Here is a 17,329-nt window from a genome sequence, read left to right on the forward strand (position 1 = left end):
AAAGTTTATTATGGCAATTAATTATATAATACAAACATACCGGCGATCGTTCATCCAGTTCAGAAGCACTCGAACCAGGAGAGTCCATTAGTGATTTCTCTGTATAAATAACTTATGAGAAGCAAGCACAGCTGGTCAGGAACCGACAGGGCTAATTGAGCATCTCATCGCACGCACCCACTGATGGCACGCAGGCCGGGGAGGGGGGCAGGCACCAGAAGGTCGAGTTTCCTCATTGGCCCCCAGCACCCCAGGCCCACCAGATGCTGGGTACTTGAGTAGTGGACAATTCAAGGCACATATGACTTCCTAACAGATAGCAGCTCCAGAGTCTGCCCTTGAGACCTGGTTCACATCTGCAGCAACCAAGGTAATGCTTTATTCATCACACCCCCCGCTTTGGTCTATTGTCACTTTTATTACTGAATGTGCTGAAAATCCCCAATGTGCTGGGGGCTGCACGTGGCTCGGAGTCACAATCCCTGCGCTTTACATTCTGAAGACAAGAGAGATGCAAAGAAATGCTCCGACATAGTGATGGCGTTTTACAAAGCACCACGTGGGAAGTAACTGTTAGGATATCTTTTGATGTCTCTCTTAGGAGGGCTTTTGGGGGTGGGGAGGAGTTACATCAGGCAGCCAAAGGAAGGGGATGAAGTGAGGGCTGCTGTGAATGAGATTCAAGGCACTGAAGGAGTGGACGGATAGGGTGGGCCTCAGAAGTCAACCAGAAGCAGGGCACTCCAGACGAGAGGTGGCTGGGGAGGTGACTCGGCCCTGCACTCCTAAATGAGCTCCCGATGTGGCCACAGTCTCCTGGGCCAGAACTGCCCCCTCTCCTCCAGCCAGAGGCTCCAAGGCAGCCCCCGGATCCTCCAACCAGGGCAAGCAAGGTCTGGGGTCCGCCTCCACAATCCCCGTCCTGCTCACTGCGCTGGCTCTGCTGCTGTCGTTCAAACCAGCACACAGGACAAGCTTAACTGACATCAGCCTATCAGAGTTCAATTATGGTTTTACGTGACTTAAAAATCATTATTTTTCCTAACTCTGTTCTCTCCCCCTGATCCAACCCTGCCATGGTGCGTGGGGCAGGCCATCCTTGAATGGACCCAAGAGACACAGAGCGCTACATCCCTTAGCGTGGGTACCACGGTCGAACGTGCCAAATCCCAGAGGAGAGGGAGGGGGTGAGCAGGGGCCAGCCAGCCAGCCCGTCACCGAGATAACTCCACGTTTGGTTCAGACGTCCGTGAGTGAGTGCAGCCACAAGAATTCCACAAACGCATGCAGCCGGGCACCCCAACCGGGCGCCCACAGAGAGGACCGAGCTCCCTGCCTGGTGAGAACCAGGAAAGCCAAAGCCAGTCACCAAAACCAGGCGCGCCCTTCCCCCAGGAGGCCAGCAAGCACTGGGACCATCTGGCACAGCCAAGCCAGCCACACTGCCTGGTGCCTTGCCAGGCCTGTGTGCTCCCAGCCAGGTCCCTCCAGGCCCCCATGCAGGACACAAGTCCACGGGGAGCCAACTCCACTTCCAGTTGAACCTCGAATCTCAGCAGGGGGTGGGCCAAAGGTTGTGGTACAGGTGGAAGTAGGGAAGGGCCAAGGGCCAGGACCGTGCCTAATACCCAGGCCAGGCAGGACCCTGAGGCAGTGGAAACCCATAGGGAGGGGCAGGCCCAGGGGGATAGGGCGACTGAAGGGGGCCTGAGGGCTGGGGCTGCGTTGGGTACAGAGGTTTTCCTCCTGTTGAGAGGTAGGGGGGCTGTTGAGGATAACCAGGACCGGGGGCCCGGCCCCCCGCCACGGGGTACCCAGGGCCGGAGACACCAGCGGGGGCCACGGGATAGGCCGGCCGGGGCGGTGTGCTCCTCTGTGGGGACCAGGAGTAGCCCGCGGCAGCCCTGGGTCCTGGCTGGGCCGACGGGTACAGGGGACCCAAAGGCCCACTGTAGGAAAAAGAGGGCTGGGACACCACAGGGAACGGGGCCGGCGGGAGCGCCCCCTGGGCGGTGGGGCCCACGGGCAAGCCTGGAGAGGGGCTGTAGGGCAACGGGTAGGGAGGGACCGCCGCCGGTGGCTGCTGATCTTCCACGACAGGCGGCGTCGCCTGGGGGCCTGGGAGAGATGGGGGAGGCGGGCGGGGAGGAGGGGCGTCCCCAGCCGGCTCCAGGGAGGCCCTGGGCTTCCTCATCGCATCCTGGAGCTTCTCCACGCGCACCCGGCGCAGATGGGACAGCGTCCTCATGGAGGAGAAGTTCTCCAGAAACGTGTCCAAGGGCACCTCGCCCTCCAGGAACTTCTCAGCCATGGCCTGGAAGACATAAGCTCCAGTGGCAACAGGGGTCTGCCGGGATCGAGGCCACCTGAATACCCCCAGGTCAGAGGTCAGCTGCGGCCCTCCCACCCCAGCCAGGCTCAGGAGCTGCCTGTCTTCTCTGGCCCGCCCCCCCGCTTTGGGAATTTCTCTCTATGGCCCTTCTCACTGCTGATATATTATACAAGCGCGTGTTTATTTACTCTGTCTCCCTCACCAGGACATCAGCTCCCAGAGGGCGGGGACCACCTGTCATGGCCACCGCCGCCCCCACCCCGGCATCGGGCCAGGCTCACAGCAGCTGCTGCACGGTCTGTCGACTGGCCACATGAACACTGGCCCCCTGGTCACTAGCACAGCCCAGCCCAGCCCAGGGGCTGTGGGACCTGGGAGCATCTTCCACCCAGAGCATGGACATGTGGAGAGAGCCAGTCTGCCCACAGAGAGTGAAGAGAGGCCCAGAGGGAAGCAGAAGAGAGAGACCTGGCAGCCCCAGGAGAGGGGAGGGGCTGGGGGCCTGGCTTCAGCCTCGAGGGCTCCTACTGCACTGCCCTCCCACCCAGGCCTGCCAGCTGCCCCGCAGCTGTGCTGTCTGTCGCCCATTTCTGCTTCAGCCAGTGATGTTAGGTTCCTGTTCTCTGCCTCCAAAAGGGCCTCCACTGGGACCCCGGTGGAGATGCCATTCACCGCTGCCGTCGACTAAAGCCCTGGTCCCACGCCCTGCAGACACTGGTACTCAGGACGAGGGCTCCTGCTCCAGGGGCCAACTATTCAAGGAAGAGGGGGTGTCAACGGCCATCTCACCTCAGACTCTTCTTCAATCTTCATGCTTTCTATCTTCAGAAGGTCCAACAAGGCCCCTAGCTGCGGTGCTGAAGAAAATTTCTCTGGAAGGAAGGGCAGAAAGGTTGACATTTCAAAAGTGCCTCTGGATTCCGTGGTGGCGGCCAAGGTTTCTGCAAGGCTCTCCGAGAGTTCTGTGTGCTGGGGGCCCAGCCACCGCCCTGGGGTCCGCAGCGGAGTCCCTTCTGGTCGGTTCCCTTCCTGAGCAGAGAGGAGCTCAGCTGAGCCCATCCACGCCAGCCCAGGAAGCAAGAGACCTCTGGCTTTGGAGCCCACCCACCCCCACCCCCCAATCCTGTTCTTCTGCTCGGGGAGTCACTTCATCTGCCTGAGCGTCAAGTCCCCCACCTTCAGGACCAGGACAGCCCCTCACCTTCACAGACAGCAGGCTGGGACACAGAGAGCCCGGGCCAGCTCCACAAATCACCAGAGCGGGGCTGGCCGAGTGGCCAGCAGCAGCTCAGGACGCATGCTCTCTGCATTCAAATCCCAACTCCGCCTCTGCGTAGCTGTGGGGCCCTAGCCACGTTCCTGCGTCTCCCTGAGCCTCACTCCTCTCAACTATGACGTGAGAATGACGACAGTACCTACCCTTAGATGGCTGTTAAAGCACTTAGCCAGGGCCAGGGACGTGGTGACCCACAGTAACTGCCGGCCCCTTCCCGTCCTGGGGAGGGAGAGGGGATCTGTCCTTCCACGTGACTCCAGCAGCTCCCCCAGCCCCACCGGGAGTGGGGACCCTGCGTGGGCAGAGGCGCCCCCAGCGCACACTCCCGGGGCCGGCCGCCTACCCAGCTTCGCCTTCTGCTCCTGGCACCGCTCCACCAGCTTCCGGAGCTCCTGGTACTTGTCTGAGAGGTTCGAGCGGCTGATCTCCAGGGGACCCTGGAACTCCAGGTTCTGCTCGGCCAGGCTCCGGTTGGTGGCCAGTGCCATCTCCCGCTCCAGCTGCAGGTCCTGGACCTACAGAGCAGGACACTTGACCGTGAGACCCGCCACACCACCACTCAGCTCGCGGGGGGCTGGACCTGGGGCTTCCGGGACCCGTCACTCACCATGGGGGAGTGGGGCGACACTCAGCCCCCAACTAGAGTCAGACGGACCCAGGTTCAAACTCTGGGCAGAGCCCTCCAAACCAGACACCTCACCGAATCCTTAACCCCACAGCCTACGTGGTGGATGCACGCAAAGGGCCACGTGATGAGCGGGAGGAGACCCCCCGTGGGCTGGGCAGAGCTCCAGGGAGGGGGGCGGAGAAAGTCAGAGCCTTCCTAGGAGGGAAGGGACCAAGTCCCAACCACCTGTCCCCGGGATTCAGAGTCAAGAGACCTCCTCGGAGGTGCACTGATGTGGCCCAGACCAGACCACAGGCCAGACACGCAACGAAGCCCCCAAATAAAGTTAGTGTGAGCAGTGAGAATGCCAGGGCCAGCCCGTGACACCGACTCCAGAGAGACCCGTCCCTGCCTCCTCCACAGGTGTGTCCTACAGAGAAGCTGCTCAGATGAGCTAACAGACAGGCCCCCAAGAACTGCAGGGGAGGCCCCAGGACCAGCTGAGGACTCCCACCAGCACAGGCGACCCGTGGCCCCTGAGGCTCTGATGCCAACCTTTGCACCTGGATGTGCCCCACTGAAAGCATGCCCCCAAGCTGAGCAGCACTTTCCCCGCGGCCAGGTCCTTTGTTGTCACCAGCCGGTGAGGCGGCAGCCTCGGGAACCCTTCCCAGACCCGCTCTGACCTGAAGCCCTGTCCATTTGTCGGGGAGTCCTCTTTACTGACAGGAGGGCAGAGAGTCAGACCCACACCCCTGAGGGAATGGGGACACCAGCAGCACCAGTGGCACCAACACCCACAGCAGGGCTCAGGGCACAGCTTGGCAAGACCAGCTTCCACGCGGGAGCCACTGGGCAGCTTCTCCACCACGGTCGGCACGTGGCGAGCCAAGCCTGACTGTCTCGTCCCCAATCAGACGCAGGAAGGCCACGGGCATCCTGGAGGAGGGGGCTTCCGGGGGCTCCCATCCTGCCGGTCCCCAGCCACAGGGTCTCGGGCCCTCTGCTCTGTGGTGGGCCTGGAGCCTGCTCTCCGTGCTCCAGATTGCAAAGAGAGACACCACGGCTACCAGAAGTCATGGGGCCTGGCCACGGCCTCTCAGGTCTGCCCCACACCTGGGCTGTCTGCCTTGCTGCCACCAATACCCTCTGGAGCCACTGAGCAAGCACCCTGACTCAGGGACGCCCGCACTGCGGAGTTCCAGTCTCCCTTTCATCAGCCATGAGAGCTTTTCTTTTCTTATGCGTCTGACACAGAGCGGGGGGCCTGAAGGCCTCTGCTCAGCTGCCCCCTCCGGGGCCCCAGATCCTCAGCGGACATGTCCTCTGTATACCTCCGCTGCCTTTTCCCTGGATCTTAACCAGTAAATCTATGCCGTGTCACTTCCCCCTAAACCTGGTCCTACCCGTTTCTGCCCCCTTTCCCCAGAGCCTCCCCCAAATCTTTCTCCATTAGGGGTTCACTATGAAGCCCTTGACCCCTATTATAATAGGTCAATAAGACAGTTCAAGCACCCCACCAGAAGACCCCGATATTCACACTCTTCCACGTGGAGAGAGGTCCCCTACTCCTCTCTCCGAGCAAAGTCCGCTCCCCAAACTCAGAGAGCTCCCATCTCTCCTCACAATCCCATGGCGACTCAATTACCATCTTATGGCCCATGGTAGGAACCTAGTCCAAGGGGCTTTGAAAGTCTACGGAGTTCGCCCTCCTTCATTTTTCCCTTGATCTCATGAGCGTTCTTCCCCTCAGAGAATACACATCGATTAGTCAGGCCCGGCTGCACACCACAAAACTCAACTTGCCTTTTGCCCAAGGTGTTGTTTCTGCCTACGTCTTCCGTCATTCTGCACTTCGCCACACCTTCCATCAGCCTGTCTAGCTCGGAAGTCAACAAATTCTATATAATTATGTAATTCGGTCAGTTGCTGTGAAGTTCTGTGCCTGTGAGAGCAGGCCTTGGAGTTCCCAGCACACTGTGCTCGTGGCAGATTCGAGAAGCACTTGGTGCTTACCGCGTGTTAGACAAGGGGGTGAAGCCCAGCATCGAGCCGGCTCAGAGCCGGACCCTGGCTGAGCTCACGGCCTCACCCACCCGGAGAGGCGGCCTTGGAGCTTAACCAAGACGAGCCTTGCTCACGCCCTCGCTGGACGAGCTTGGGGCAGCAGGTCGCACCACATCCACGCCCTGTGCTCCGTGCCCTCCAGCCCCAGCAAAGGCTGCTCCTGGCGGGGAGAGGGGCGGTGGGGGCGGCCAGAGCACCAGTCGGGAAGGAGCAAGGACCACGTCCGGGCTGCACAACCCCTCACGGAGAGGGAAGTGGCCCGCGTGGCCAGGAGAAGCTGGATGGCGAGGCTTCCCTTTTTTGGGGTCAGATACTATGAATGTGCAGAAGAGACACACCATGCCCATTCATCAGGAAAAATGGAAACACATTCCAAAGGCCAACCAACGAGCTCGGCATTATTTGTGTCCGTGTCTCCCAAGCATCGGGGGCGGGAGGCGGCAGCGTGCGGAGCCGCGGACAGGCTGTGGCCACTCAAGGAGTGACCACGGGCACGTCCAGCTCTGCAGCCGCATCTGGTCACCTGGCCTTTCCGACCTCGCAGGGGAGTCACGGGGTCAAGGCGACGGAAAGGGTGGGGAGAGCCCTTTGTAAAGTGTAAAGCTCTGCACGTTCAGAAGGGTTGTTTTATTCCCGTGAGGAGCATGATTAGGAACTGAGACGGTCAGGTGTCTGTTACGATAGGGAAGGGGTTAAGCAGGAGACGAGCCTAATCCCAGCCCCAGAACGGCTCCTCCCGGAGATGCAGGGCCAGAATCCAGGCTGGAGCAACAGTGGGGGCGGCTCCTGGGGCATGCGGGTCCCCAAAGGCACCAGGCGCCAGAGTTGGCGCGGGGGCCCTGGACTTCCTGGCACTGCGCCCCCGGAACTCCCAGAGGGCCCAGGAACTAGACTGAGACCCCAGGGGCTCCTCTGCCTGGCCAGGGTGAAGGCCACAGAACAGGCAGATAAGCTCGGCCCAAACCCCCAACAAGCCAGTGTCCTTAAGAAGGGCCTCAGGGGTGGGACGAATTGGGAGACTGGGACTGACGTATACACACCACTATGTATAAAATAGATAACTAATGAGCACCTACTGTATATCACAGGGAATTCTACTCAGTGCTTTGCGGTGACCTAAACGGGAAGGAAATCCAAAAAAGATGGGATATATGTCTATGTATAGCTGATTCACTTTGCTGTACAGCAGAAACTAACGCAACACTGTAAAGCAACTATACCCCAATAAAAATTAATAAAATTAAATTAAAAAAAGAAGGGCCTCAGTCCCATCTGCTACCCTTGGCCCCACGGCAGCCTTCCTCTACCTCAGGGAAGTCCTGGGCCAGCCGGTCGATGGCCGCCGGGTCATTCTGCATCTCCTCCAGCTCCTCCAGGGTCTTGTCTTTCAGGGTCTCCATCTTTCCCTGGGAGCACAGAACGACACTGAAGTGAGGAAGGGACTGCTCAGGGGGAAGGGACCCCCAAGCCCATATTCATCATCTGTCAAAGGACCAACTGGAGTTTCCCAACGATGCCTCCACTCCACAGGGAGGACCAAGGAGGGTCAGAGTCCGGCCACCCTGACCATCCCCGTCCCCAGGGAGACCAAGAAGCTGCTCCTCCACCCAAACCATGAACAGCAGGCCACACGGAGGCACTGGGCAGTCAGAGGCAAAACCATGATTCCTGGCGGTGCCAGATGAAGCTCCCCAAGGAGCAGACAGGAAAGGCAGGAGGAGGGAGGCTGACAGCCAGGGACAGAGACTAAACTTGGCCCAAGGCCGCCTGTGAGCCCTGATGCCAGCACACACTCTGGGAGGTGTCCATTTCTGCCTGAACCCTAAATACACCCACCCTCCACATGGGGGCTTTGCTGGCTTTAACATCACAGGCTCAGGAGCCTCCCTGCTGGTTATGTTTAGCGCGCACCAACCACCTTCGGTTTCCCTCAAGCATTCTCTGCAACAGCCATCCACTCCACGTGCCACAAAAACAGACTGTCAGGACTTCCCTGGTGGCGCAGTGGTTAAGAATCCGCCTGCCAATGCAGGGGACACAGGTTCGAGCCCTGGTCCGGGAAGATTCCACATGCTGCGGAGCAACTAAGCCCGTGCACCACAACTACTGAGCCTGCGCTCTAGAGCCCACGAGCCACAACTACTGAAGCCCGCGTGCCACAAGTACTGAAGCTCGCGCACCTAGAGCCTGTGCTCCACAACAAGAGAAGCCACCACAATGAGAAGCCCGCGCACTGCAACGAAGAGTAGCCCCCGCGAGCCACAACTAGAGAAAGGCCCGCGCACGGCGATGAAGACCCGATGCAGCCAAAAATAAATAAATAAATTTATTTTTTAAAAACCCAAAAAAACAGACTGTCACATGCGTGCCCTCGTCAGAGAAGGACAAAAAAATCACCACCAAGTTGGCCCTACAGCCACCAGAAGGAAAAGAAATCGACCGACCTGAATGGGACGCCTGCTTTGACAGAAGACCTGGTTTCAGCGGTCCTCTCCCTGTCACTCTGCCCAGAGGAACATCGATGTCTGTGTGACACAGGGGTCACAGCCAGGCCCCAGGACGGAGCCCCAGCGAGAAGAGGAAGCACCAGGACTTGCTTCCCTTCTGCTGACAGGATCCTCTCATCTGTTTTTACCTTTTCTAGACGTGTGTTTTATAGTCCTCATTTCTCATTACAGAGGCTCTGTCAATCTTCCAAAGGTTCCAACACTACAGAACCCCAGAGCCCCCCACCCCTGGCGCCAGGGCTCAGCGGGAGTGACAACTGGGCCAAGGGGCCACTGTGGAACCGAGGCCCAGGGTTATGGCTGTGCAGCCAGAGGTGACCTCCAGGCCTGCTTCCTCGTCTGGACTAGTAAGGGAAGGCATCTCCCAGAGCGGCAGAAAGATGAAGGAGAAACCAATAAACAGAGACCACACGACCCCATTTGTCAGGAAGGCCCGGGTTTACCCCTCATGTCCCGGTGTAGCTATAAAAGGTGCCCCTTTTCATGCTCAAAAGTGTCCCAGGACTTCCCTGGCGGTCCAGTGGTTAAGACTCCTCGCTTCCACTGCTGGGGCTGTGAGTTCAATCCCCGGTTGGGGAACTAAGATCCCACCTACCTCACGGCATAGCCAAAAAAAAATAAAAAGTGTCCCGGTTTAGACAACAAATTCCATGGTCACCCTACTGATAAAGAGCTACCCAAACAGGGTCACCCCCGCTTTCTGTTACCTACTGAGGGTTGAATGTCGCCCCCAAACTCCAAGACAAGGAATGCCAAGCTTCGATGGGCACCTAAACCTGGGGGGACACTTGCTGAGAAAGCAGGTGCCCCAGCCCCACCCTCAGAGCCCTGTGTCGTAGGCCAGGGTCGGGCCCAGAAATCCAGAAGCTCTCCCAGAGATGCTGATGCAGCTGATGCGGGGCCAGATTCTGAGAAGGACGCCAGCTCGTTGCTAGCCATGTGAAACGGAGGCCACTGGTTACTGAGCCTCGCAGCGTGAGTTTTACACGCGCTGTTTCTCCTACTCCTGCAAGGGGGCAGCACCGTCCCACTGGCAGGTGGGGATCAGAAAGGTTACAAATGGCAGAGTCAAAATTCTGCACTCTGTCTACACCTCACCCTGCTGCTCCCAAAACCCTTGGGCTAAAGGTTGGGGCAGAGGCACAGCAGACCGCAGGGGCCTCGGGAAGGAGCAGAAATGGGGAGGCCCACCCTATTACACTGCAAACCCAGTGAGTCCACCACGAGCTGGACACGCAAGAGGAACGGAGAAACATTCTGAAGATCTGGAACATCAGGGGCCTGGACTCGATCAGACTCACCTCTGAGTCCTGGGCCCTGCCACTTGCCATTGTGGGGCCCTGCACAGTGGACCCACCCTGAGCCTCAGGCTCCTCAACTGTAAAATGGGTTCGTGCCACAGTCAACACAGGCAAAGCTCTGGCCAGCGTGAGGCCTGGCCTAGAACAAATGCTGGCAAAAGGCTCCAACACCACAGAAGTCACTGATTTGTTACTGAGGCCTCCAACACAGCCCAAACTTGCTGGGCCTCAACGGCACCCATCCTGGCTCCACCCAGAGCGGGACCTGCCACGGAAGGGTGTCTGCTCTTTCCCACAGTCAGGGCTGAGCACAGAGACACCCCTGGACTGAGGATGGAAGCTCCAGGGTGGGAAGCTGGCTGGCCACACACAAACGGCACCGTCAGCAGTGCCATCCGCGAGGGCCCCGGGAGGTCCAGACGTGCCCACCACACACCCAGTGGGAGAGCCCCACGTAGAGCCGCAGCTCCCCAGGATGGGCCCCAACTCTCCCCAACCACTTACCACATCCATGCTCAATGAGACCACCTTTAAGGCAGCGCAGCCTCAAGAGCCAATGGCACACCTTTTGGTCTCAGGACACCTGTCACACCTAACATTACGGAGGACCCCAAAGAGTTTCCATTTCTGTGCATTTTAGCTATTGATATATGTATCGAAATTAAAAGTGAGAGATGTTTAAAACACAATACGAAAGCACACACACTAGCCATCAGAAGGATGTCGTGTCGTGAACCCTCTGAAAACTCCCGTGTACTCATTTGAGAAAGAGAGTAAAACGGAAAACGACGTCTTAGGTTGTGGAAACTGTTCTGACCTCATAGGTGGCCAGACAGGGTCTCAGAGATACCCCCCCAGGGGTCCCTGGAACACACTTTGAGAACCACTGGCCGAGCTGTTAGGAGAATGGACTCTGGAGCCAGACTGCCTGGATTTGAAGCCTGGTTCTGCCCCTTACTAGGTGTGTTATTTAATCTGTTTGTGCCTCAGTTTCTCCACCTGTAAAACGGCAGTACCTGGAACGTAGTGAGCACTACGTAGGTCTTTGCCGTTACCAGGACCCTCAAACCCACGTTACACAGCGAGTCTTGCTATTATCCAACCTCACAGACGAGGCTCTGAGAGGTGCCCAAGGTCACCAGGCCAGGAAGTGGCAGTGCCTTAACTAGTCCAGGAAGCTTCTCACCTTCCTTCCTTCCTTTCCTTCTTTCCAGTTTTATTGAGATGTAATTGCCACACAGCACAGTACAAGTTTACGGTGTGCAGCGTAATGATCTGACTTACATCCATCGTGAAACGATGACCACGATAAGTTTAGGGAACAGCCATCATCTTCTACAGATACAAAATTTTTAAAATAGGAAAAAAATTTTTGTGTGTGATGAGAACTCTTAGGATTTTCTCTCAACAACTTTCATATATAACGTACAGTGCTAATTACACTTATCATGTTGCCTCTATAAATTACATTTTTATAAGTAAAAACCTATAAAATTGTTATAAATTATATTTATCATGATCTGTTTATCATCCCTAGTACTTACTTATCTTATAATGGGAAGTCTGTGCTTTGTGTCTGCCTTCATCCAATTCCCCCTCCCCCACCCCCTGCCTCTAGTAACCACGAATCTCTTTTTCTATGAGTTTATTTGTATGTTTCTTTGTTTTTGAATATAATTGACCTACAACACTGTTAGTCGTATTACACAACATGGTAATTCGTTTCCGTGCATTTCAAAAAGATCGACAGGGTAAATAAGTCTAGTTACGCTCAGTCACCATACAAAGATATTACTTAGTTATTGACTATATTCCCCACACCGTACATCTTATACTCGTTGACTCATTTATTTTGCAACTGCAGGTCTGTACCTCTTCGTCTCGCTCACCTATTTCTCTCCTCCCCGCAACACACCCCTGCCTCTGGTAACCACCTGTTTGTTCTCTGTATCTACGTCTCTGTTTCTGTTTTGTTATGCTCGTTCATTTGTTTTTTAGATTCCACACATAAGTGAAATCATACAGTACTTGTCTTTCTCTGCCTGGCTTATTTCACTTAGCATAATAATTTAACTAATTTAATTTTTAATGAAGTTCCCTTTTACTAAGCTACCTGTGTCCAGCTAGTTTAGCATCTGTCATCCTCTTGCCCCTTCCTCTCTGAGGGCACTCAGGTGGCTGTAGCCTCATCTGACAGAGGAAAACCAGAGACCCCGGAGAGGAAGGGATTTGTCAACGAGTCCCTGCAGAGGCAGGATGAGAATCGGGGGCTCAATCCCCCTGTGCCGTTTCTACCGAGTCTCTGCCAGGACCCCACACGCACTACCCTTGAGGAGCCTACGGCCTGACATTGAGCGCCTCCAGATGAGGCCACCACAGTGTCCAGACTGACCAGCAGGACGTGGGGGCTACAGTCTGGAGAGGACAGCCCAAGCTCTGCCACCTGCACGGGGAGATCCATAGGACGAGCACACCCGCCACAACGTCAGGCTTCGAGCAGACAAGGAGAGCCGCGCTGCATGCAGGCCGAGGCAGGGTCTACGCTGGGCCTCTCAGCCCAGAAGGCCCAGGGAGCTCATCTGACTGCACAGGAGGTGCTGATGTAGGACCCACCCTGCAGCCCCCTGAGGGGCCTGGCTTCCCTGACGGGCTTGCCTTCACAAGCCACTTTCCCCCCCCCTCAAAAGGGAAATGTTTTGATTAAAGTCACCAAAACAAAATCTTTATAACTTTCAAGTATTTTACAACATACTGAACTGTTGTACTAATGGGGCTGACCAAAGGGTAGTACTGATGCCCCTGTGCGTCCGGTGTGCACGTCCACCCTTCTTGAACTGGTAGTGCACGTGGGCGTTCGCAGGTGAGTCTGTGAAGACAAAGCTGCCAAGCCCTCCCCCTGGGCCTGAGAGTCCCAGGCCACACAAAGTCCCTGATGTTGCTAAAACCTGTGTGAGGCTGCTGACTCCACAGGACAGGGGCAGCGGCAAGGACGCAACTCACCAAAGCCTGGTAATAAGTCACTGTAGGTATTTCGCAAGAAAGGGGACTTCCCTGTGTTCAATAAAGAATGGTGGCCAATCAAGAAATAAATAAGCAAGGGAGCACCCCAGACGATTCCAGGGTGTGCTGAAGTGTGTGACCCCCTGTACCACTACACACGGCCCCGAGATGCCTTCCCCTCCAACCACCGGCCCAAATGATAACGTTCCTCTGCCAGCTGAAGCCCCGCACCCGGTTCTGTTTGATGGCTTTAAACTCCTCGTGGTGGGACCTCCCTGGTGGTCCAGTGGTTAAGAATCAGTCTTGCAATGCAGGGGATGACAGTTCGATCCCTGGTCCGGGAACTAAGATCCCACATGCCGCAGGGCAACTAAGCCCATGCACCACAATGAAAGATCCCACGAGCCGCAACGAAGACCCAACACAGCCAAAAAATAAATAAATACATAAATATTTTTTTAAAAAAAAAAGAAAGAAAGAAAAGAAACTGTTGTTTACAAAAAAATAAACTCCTCGTGGCAAAAAATCCCTGAAACATCTATCTACCTGGTGATCTGGATAATCACATGTCTTTTAGACAGCGAGAACTCACCCCAAACGGGCAAGGAATGAAACCCACAGCTCCCCTAATTAGACCACGATCTCCCTGGATCAGGCCCCCGGGCCAGGGAAGAGGATTCCATTCTGCTGGTATGCGCCAAAGCCTTGAACCTGGCATTCCTCCACCCTTCTGGGATGACTATCTCTGCCATTCCCTGATTGGGAAAGAGGGCTACTCTCAAATACAGAAAGAAGAAAGACCATCTCAGCCCTGTGGTCATAAAAAGCCTTTCCCCTGTGTCAATTCCCTTTCATTGCAGACTTCAAAGCAGGCCATGCATGTTTGAAATGCCTCCAGAACTTCAGGTATGAAATACCTTCATTTCATGCAGGTCATTAGAATGAACTCTCAAGATCAGCCTGCATATTCCGAAGTCCTCGACAACTACTGGAAGCGGACTCTTTCCGTATAGCGAGTTTTCAGGTGAAATGTACTCGGCCATAGTGGGATGTGGGCTGTAGTGCTTTTCTTCTTATTCCACCTTTTCTGGTTTCTAACTCAACATCCCTCTCAATTCTATGATGCCCATTTCACAGGAGGTGAAATTAAGGTAGAGTGGCATGTAACTTGCCTATAGAGACAAGAGAGGGGGCACCAGAGCTAGGAGCCCTGACCCGGCCCACTGCTCCTTCCACCAGGCTCTGCCCACCCAGCCGCCTCCACTCACACTGCTCCACGAGAGGCTGCTGGCATGTGGAAGAGCCACACGTCCCCATTTCTTCTGGAATAGGTGTGCTCAGGATCCCGCACCCAAATGTGCCCCACTCAATTTTCCTTACTTGTCAAATGGGACCCTGATGGTCCCACAGCTCAAAGCCGTTTGCAAACTCTCCCATTAATTTATATAATCAGCCTAGTAAGTAAAGTGAACACAGGGCATAATCACCCCTACTTCAGAGATGAAATGAAAGCCAGAGAGAAACAGTAAGGGTATTGCCCAAGGTCCTATAAACGGCTGTATTGCCCAAGGTCCTACAAACTCTTGAGGTCGAACCGCCAGAGGCCAGCGTCCCTTCCCATCTCCGGTATTTTGATTTCACAAACGACACAGGGGAGCGATGAGGGTAGAGTTTAGGTATAAGGTCGTCCAAGATGCAGAGATTACAAGCCCTTGCAAGTCACCGATCACCTGGGCCCTCCTCGGTGCCTGCCTCCCGGGTGGAGGTGGCTCACATCTGTGCCCGCTGACAACATCTCAGGCCCGAGGAGCGGGCAAGTTCCATCTACGAGATTTATCACAGCACTGTCCACCCCTGGAAGTTACCGGTGCCTTTCTTTCAGAAGTCCACAGACATCACCTGATTCTGGGTCACCCAAGGATGAGGCTTGAGGCTGAGAGCAACAAGCACTTCTCATAATTTGAAAAACAGGTTGGCAGGCTGGGGGCGGTGAGAACAGGACAATATTCTGCCCAAGGCCCATAAAGCAGGTGCCCCCAAAGTCTGGGCATCTGTTGCCGTCAGTGTTCTGCTTCTGGATCATCCAAGGTGGCAGAAAAAATCCAAACCAGAGCTTCTCAAAGTGGCCACGACCACCAGGGATGCCACCAAGTAGAGAGAACTGGGGGGTTACTGCAAAGCTATTGAGGGACGCAGAGTCCATACACTTTTGTTTCTGGAGGCCTGACAAGTCCAACGACCTCAGCCCTGGGCACTCACGCCCTGAGCTGGATCCCCTCCCAGTTACCATGGCGCCCAGGAGGATGATGGGTACTTCTTGGGTGGTACCCGGGGTCTGCCCCAGGGGAGAAGAGTTAAAGTGAGGAGAGGCAAGCTCCTTGAAGGCAAGGAGAATTCTCGTTCACCTTTGTATTTCCAGGGCCCGGCAGAGGCCGGCACACAGCGCAGGGTAATGCCTGCAGAAAAACAGCCAGAGGCAGGGAGAGCGCCAGGCAGTCAGCTGGTGGGCGAGCTGATTTCTTTCATTTCATTCATTTCATTTCTTTCTTTCATTTCTTCCTGCTTCACTGAATAAACATTTAATGAGCAATTACTATATGCCAAGAACAAGGCAAGGCCCCAGATAAAGGGAGGAAGGATAAATAGGAGCAGAGGGATGGAAATAAATATTTACTGACTTCTTACTATGTGCCAGACACAGCCTTATGTAAAAACTGATGCTAATTCTCTAGGAACTCAGTTTGGTTTTAAAAAATGAAACACTTCACAACAAATCATGGTGAATCCAGGTGAGAGCAGAGTGAGAAGTGGGGAGGGGGTCAGCTCTGAGGGCTGGGGGCGTGAGAAGCCCACAGGTCCTCGTCGCTGGAGCCATTCGTGCTGGGACAGGAATCAGAAGGTCGGGGGCAGGCGACAGCCGGGCCGCCGTGGGAGGTACTGCAGATGCTCAAGGCCGGAGACGGGGTGAGGAGGGCTGAGAAGGGGGAGGCAGCTGCACGGCATTCACAGGTATAGAGACAACAGCTCTTTGCGGGGCGACACCACCAACTCTAAGGAGATCAGACCGGGACCGAGGTGGGAAACGGGCAGGCGTTAATCTGCGTTCCCTCCACCAAGAAGAGAAAATGCATCACCGTTTCCTCACTAACAACCCCTGGGAAAAAAACTTTCTTTTCTTTTTTTTTTTTATTAATTTTTACTGGTGTATAGTTGCTTTACAATGTTGTTAGTTTCTGCTGTACAGCAAAGCGAATCAGTTATACATATACATATAGCCCCTCTTTTTTAGATCTCCTTCCCATTTCTTTTTCTTTTCCTTTCCTTCTTTCTTTCTTTCCTTCTTTCTCTTCTTGTTTCTTTTCTTTCTTCCTTCCTTCCTTTCTTTTGTCTCCTCTGCAGCTTTCACCTCCACAGAGGTCACAAACCCAGATGCCTACACAGGCCAGGCAGGCATGTCAGACACCGTGTCTCCTGAAAGCACGGGCTCCAGCCCAGCTCAGGCACCTCCTGCAGGTAGGAGGGTGGGTCCAGCACTGCCAGACCTGCCGGGTCTCCAAGGGAGGCTAGAAATCCTGATCACTGTGACATCTCCCCACTTCTAAATTTCAGTAACCAATTCAAAGTTGTAACAAACACAGGGTGGGCTGTGGTTTGTCACCTGAAATCAACACCATACCCTCCAAGAGAGACACATATGCCAGGAGGAGAGATTCCACAGGCGGGGTGGGGGGGAGGGGAGGGGGGAGGTGACAGACATTTCTCAGGTGTCCTGGAGCCCACCTTCTGTCACAGAGCACTGTGCGGGGGTTGACATAGCTAGAGCAGCGCCAGCCAGAACCAAGGAGGCAGCTTCCAGGTGCAGCCCCTGGGCCTTGGGAAGCCACACACCACTGGGAGGGGACGCAAAGTCTCCAGCCACTGGCCCCTGCTGCTTGCGTCTCTTGGCCTCGACTTCTTTCCACTACTCTCTATCTTGACGAAATCGAGCTCCGCATACCTCGGACACGGCGAACACGATCTAGTGGAAGATAGTGAGGCCCAGAGGCGACTACACTACCCCTAGTGGATCCAGGCCAGAGCGATGCCGTTCCTCACCACTCCCCGAGGGGGAGGCTGCAGAATGTCCCGGTGGGGAGAGGATGCTGGCGAGCGCTCACCTCGGGACAGCCCCCCAGATCTGGCCTCAACAGGTGGAAAAGAAAGCAAGGTACTGATGGCTCTTGCTCAACAGGGATCTAT

General features: G+C 55.5%; 1 protein-coding gene across 2 annotated transcripts in view; it reads right to left on the reverse strand.

Annotated features, from left to right (window-relative positions):
* The window catches only part of VPS37C (VPS37C subunit of ESCRT-I), a 29,741-nt gene continuing 12,412 nt past the window's right edge, over positions 1–17,329 (reverse strand). Inside the window, exons 2-5 of one of the 2 annotated variants that reach the window (XM_036862176.1) lie at positions 7,590–7,688; positions 3,952–4,123; positions 3,122–3,204; positions 1–2,314 (exon numbers count right to left, since the gene is read on the reverse strand). In XM_036862176.1, the coding sequence (XP_036718071.1) occupies positions 1,622–2,314; positions 3,122–3,204; positions 3,952–4,123; positions 7,590–7,682 (1,041 nt within the window). In that variant the 5' untranslated portion in view covers positions 7,683–7,688 and the 3' untranslated portion in view covers positions 1–1,621. The remainder of the gene's footprint in view (positions 2,315–3,121; positions 3,205–3,951; positions 4,124–7,589; positions 7,689–17,329) is intronic. The other variant, XM_036862177.1, reaches the window with a different exon arrangement.

Source organism: Balaenoptera musculus, chromosome 8 (assembly GCF_009873245.2).
Source record: "Balaenoptera musculus isolate JJ_BM4_2016_0621 chromosome 8, mBalMus1.pri.v3, whole genome shotgun sequence".
NCBI lineage: Eukaryota > Metazoa > Chordata > Mammalia > Artiodactyla > Balaenopteridae > Balaenoptera > Balaenoptera musculus.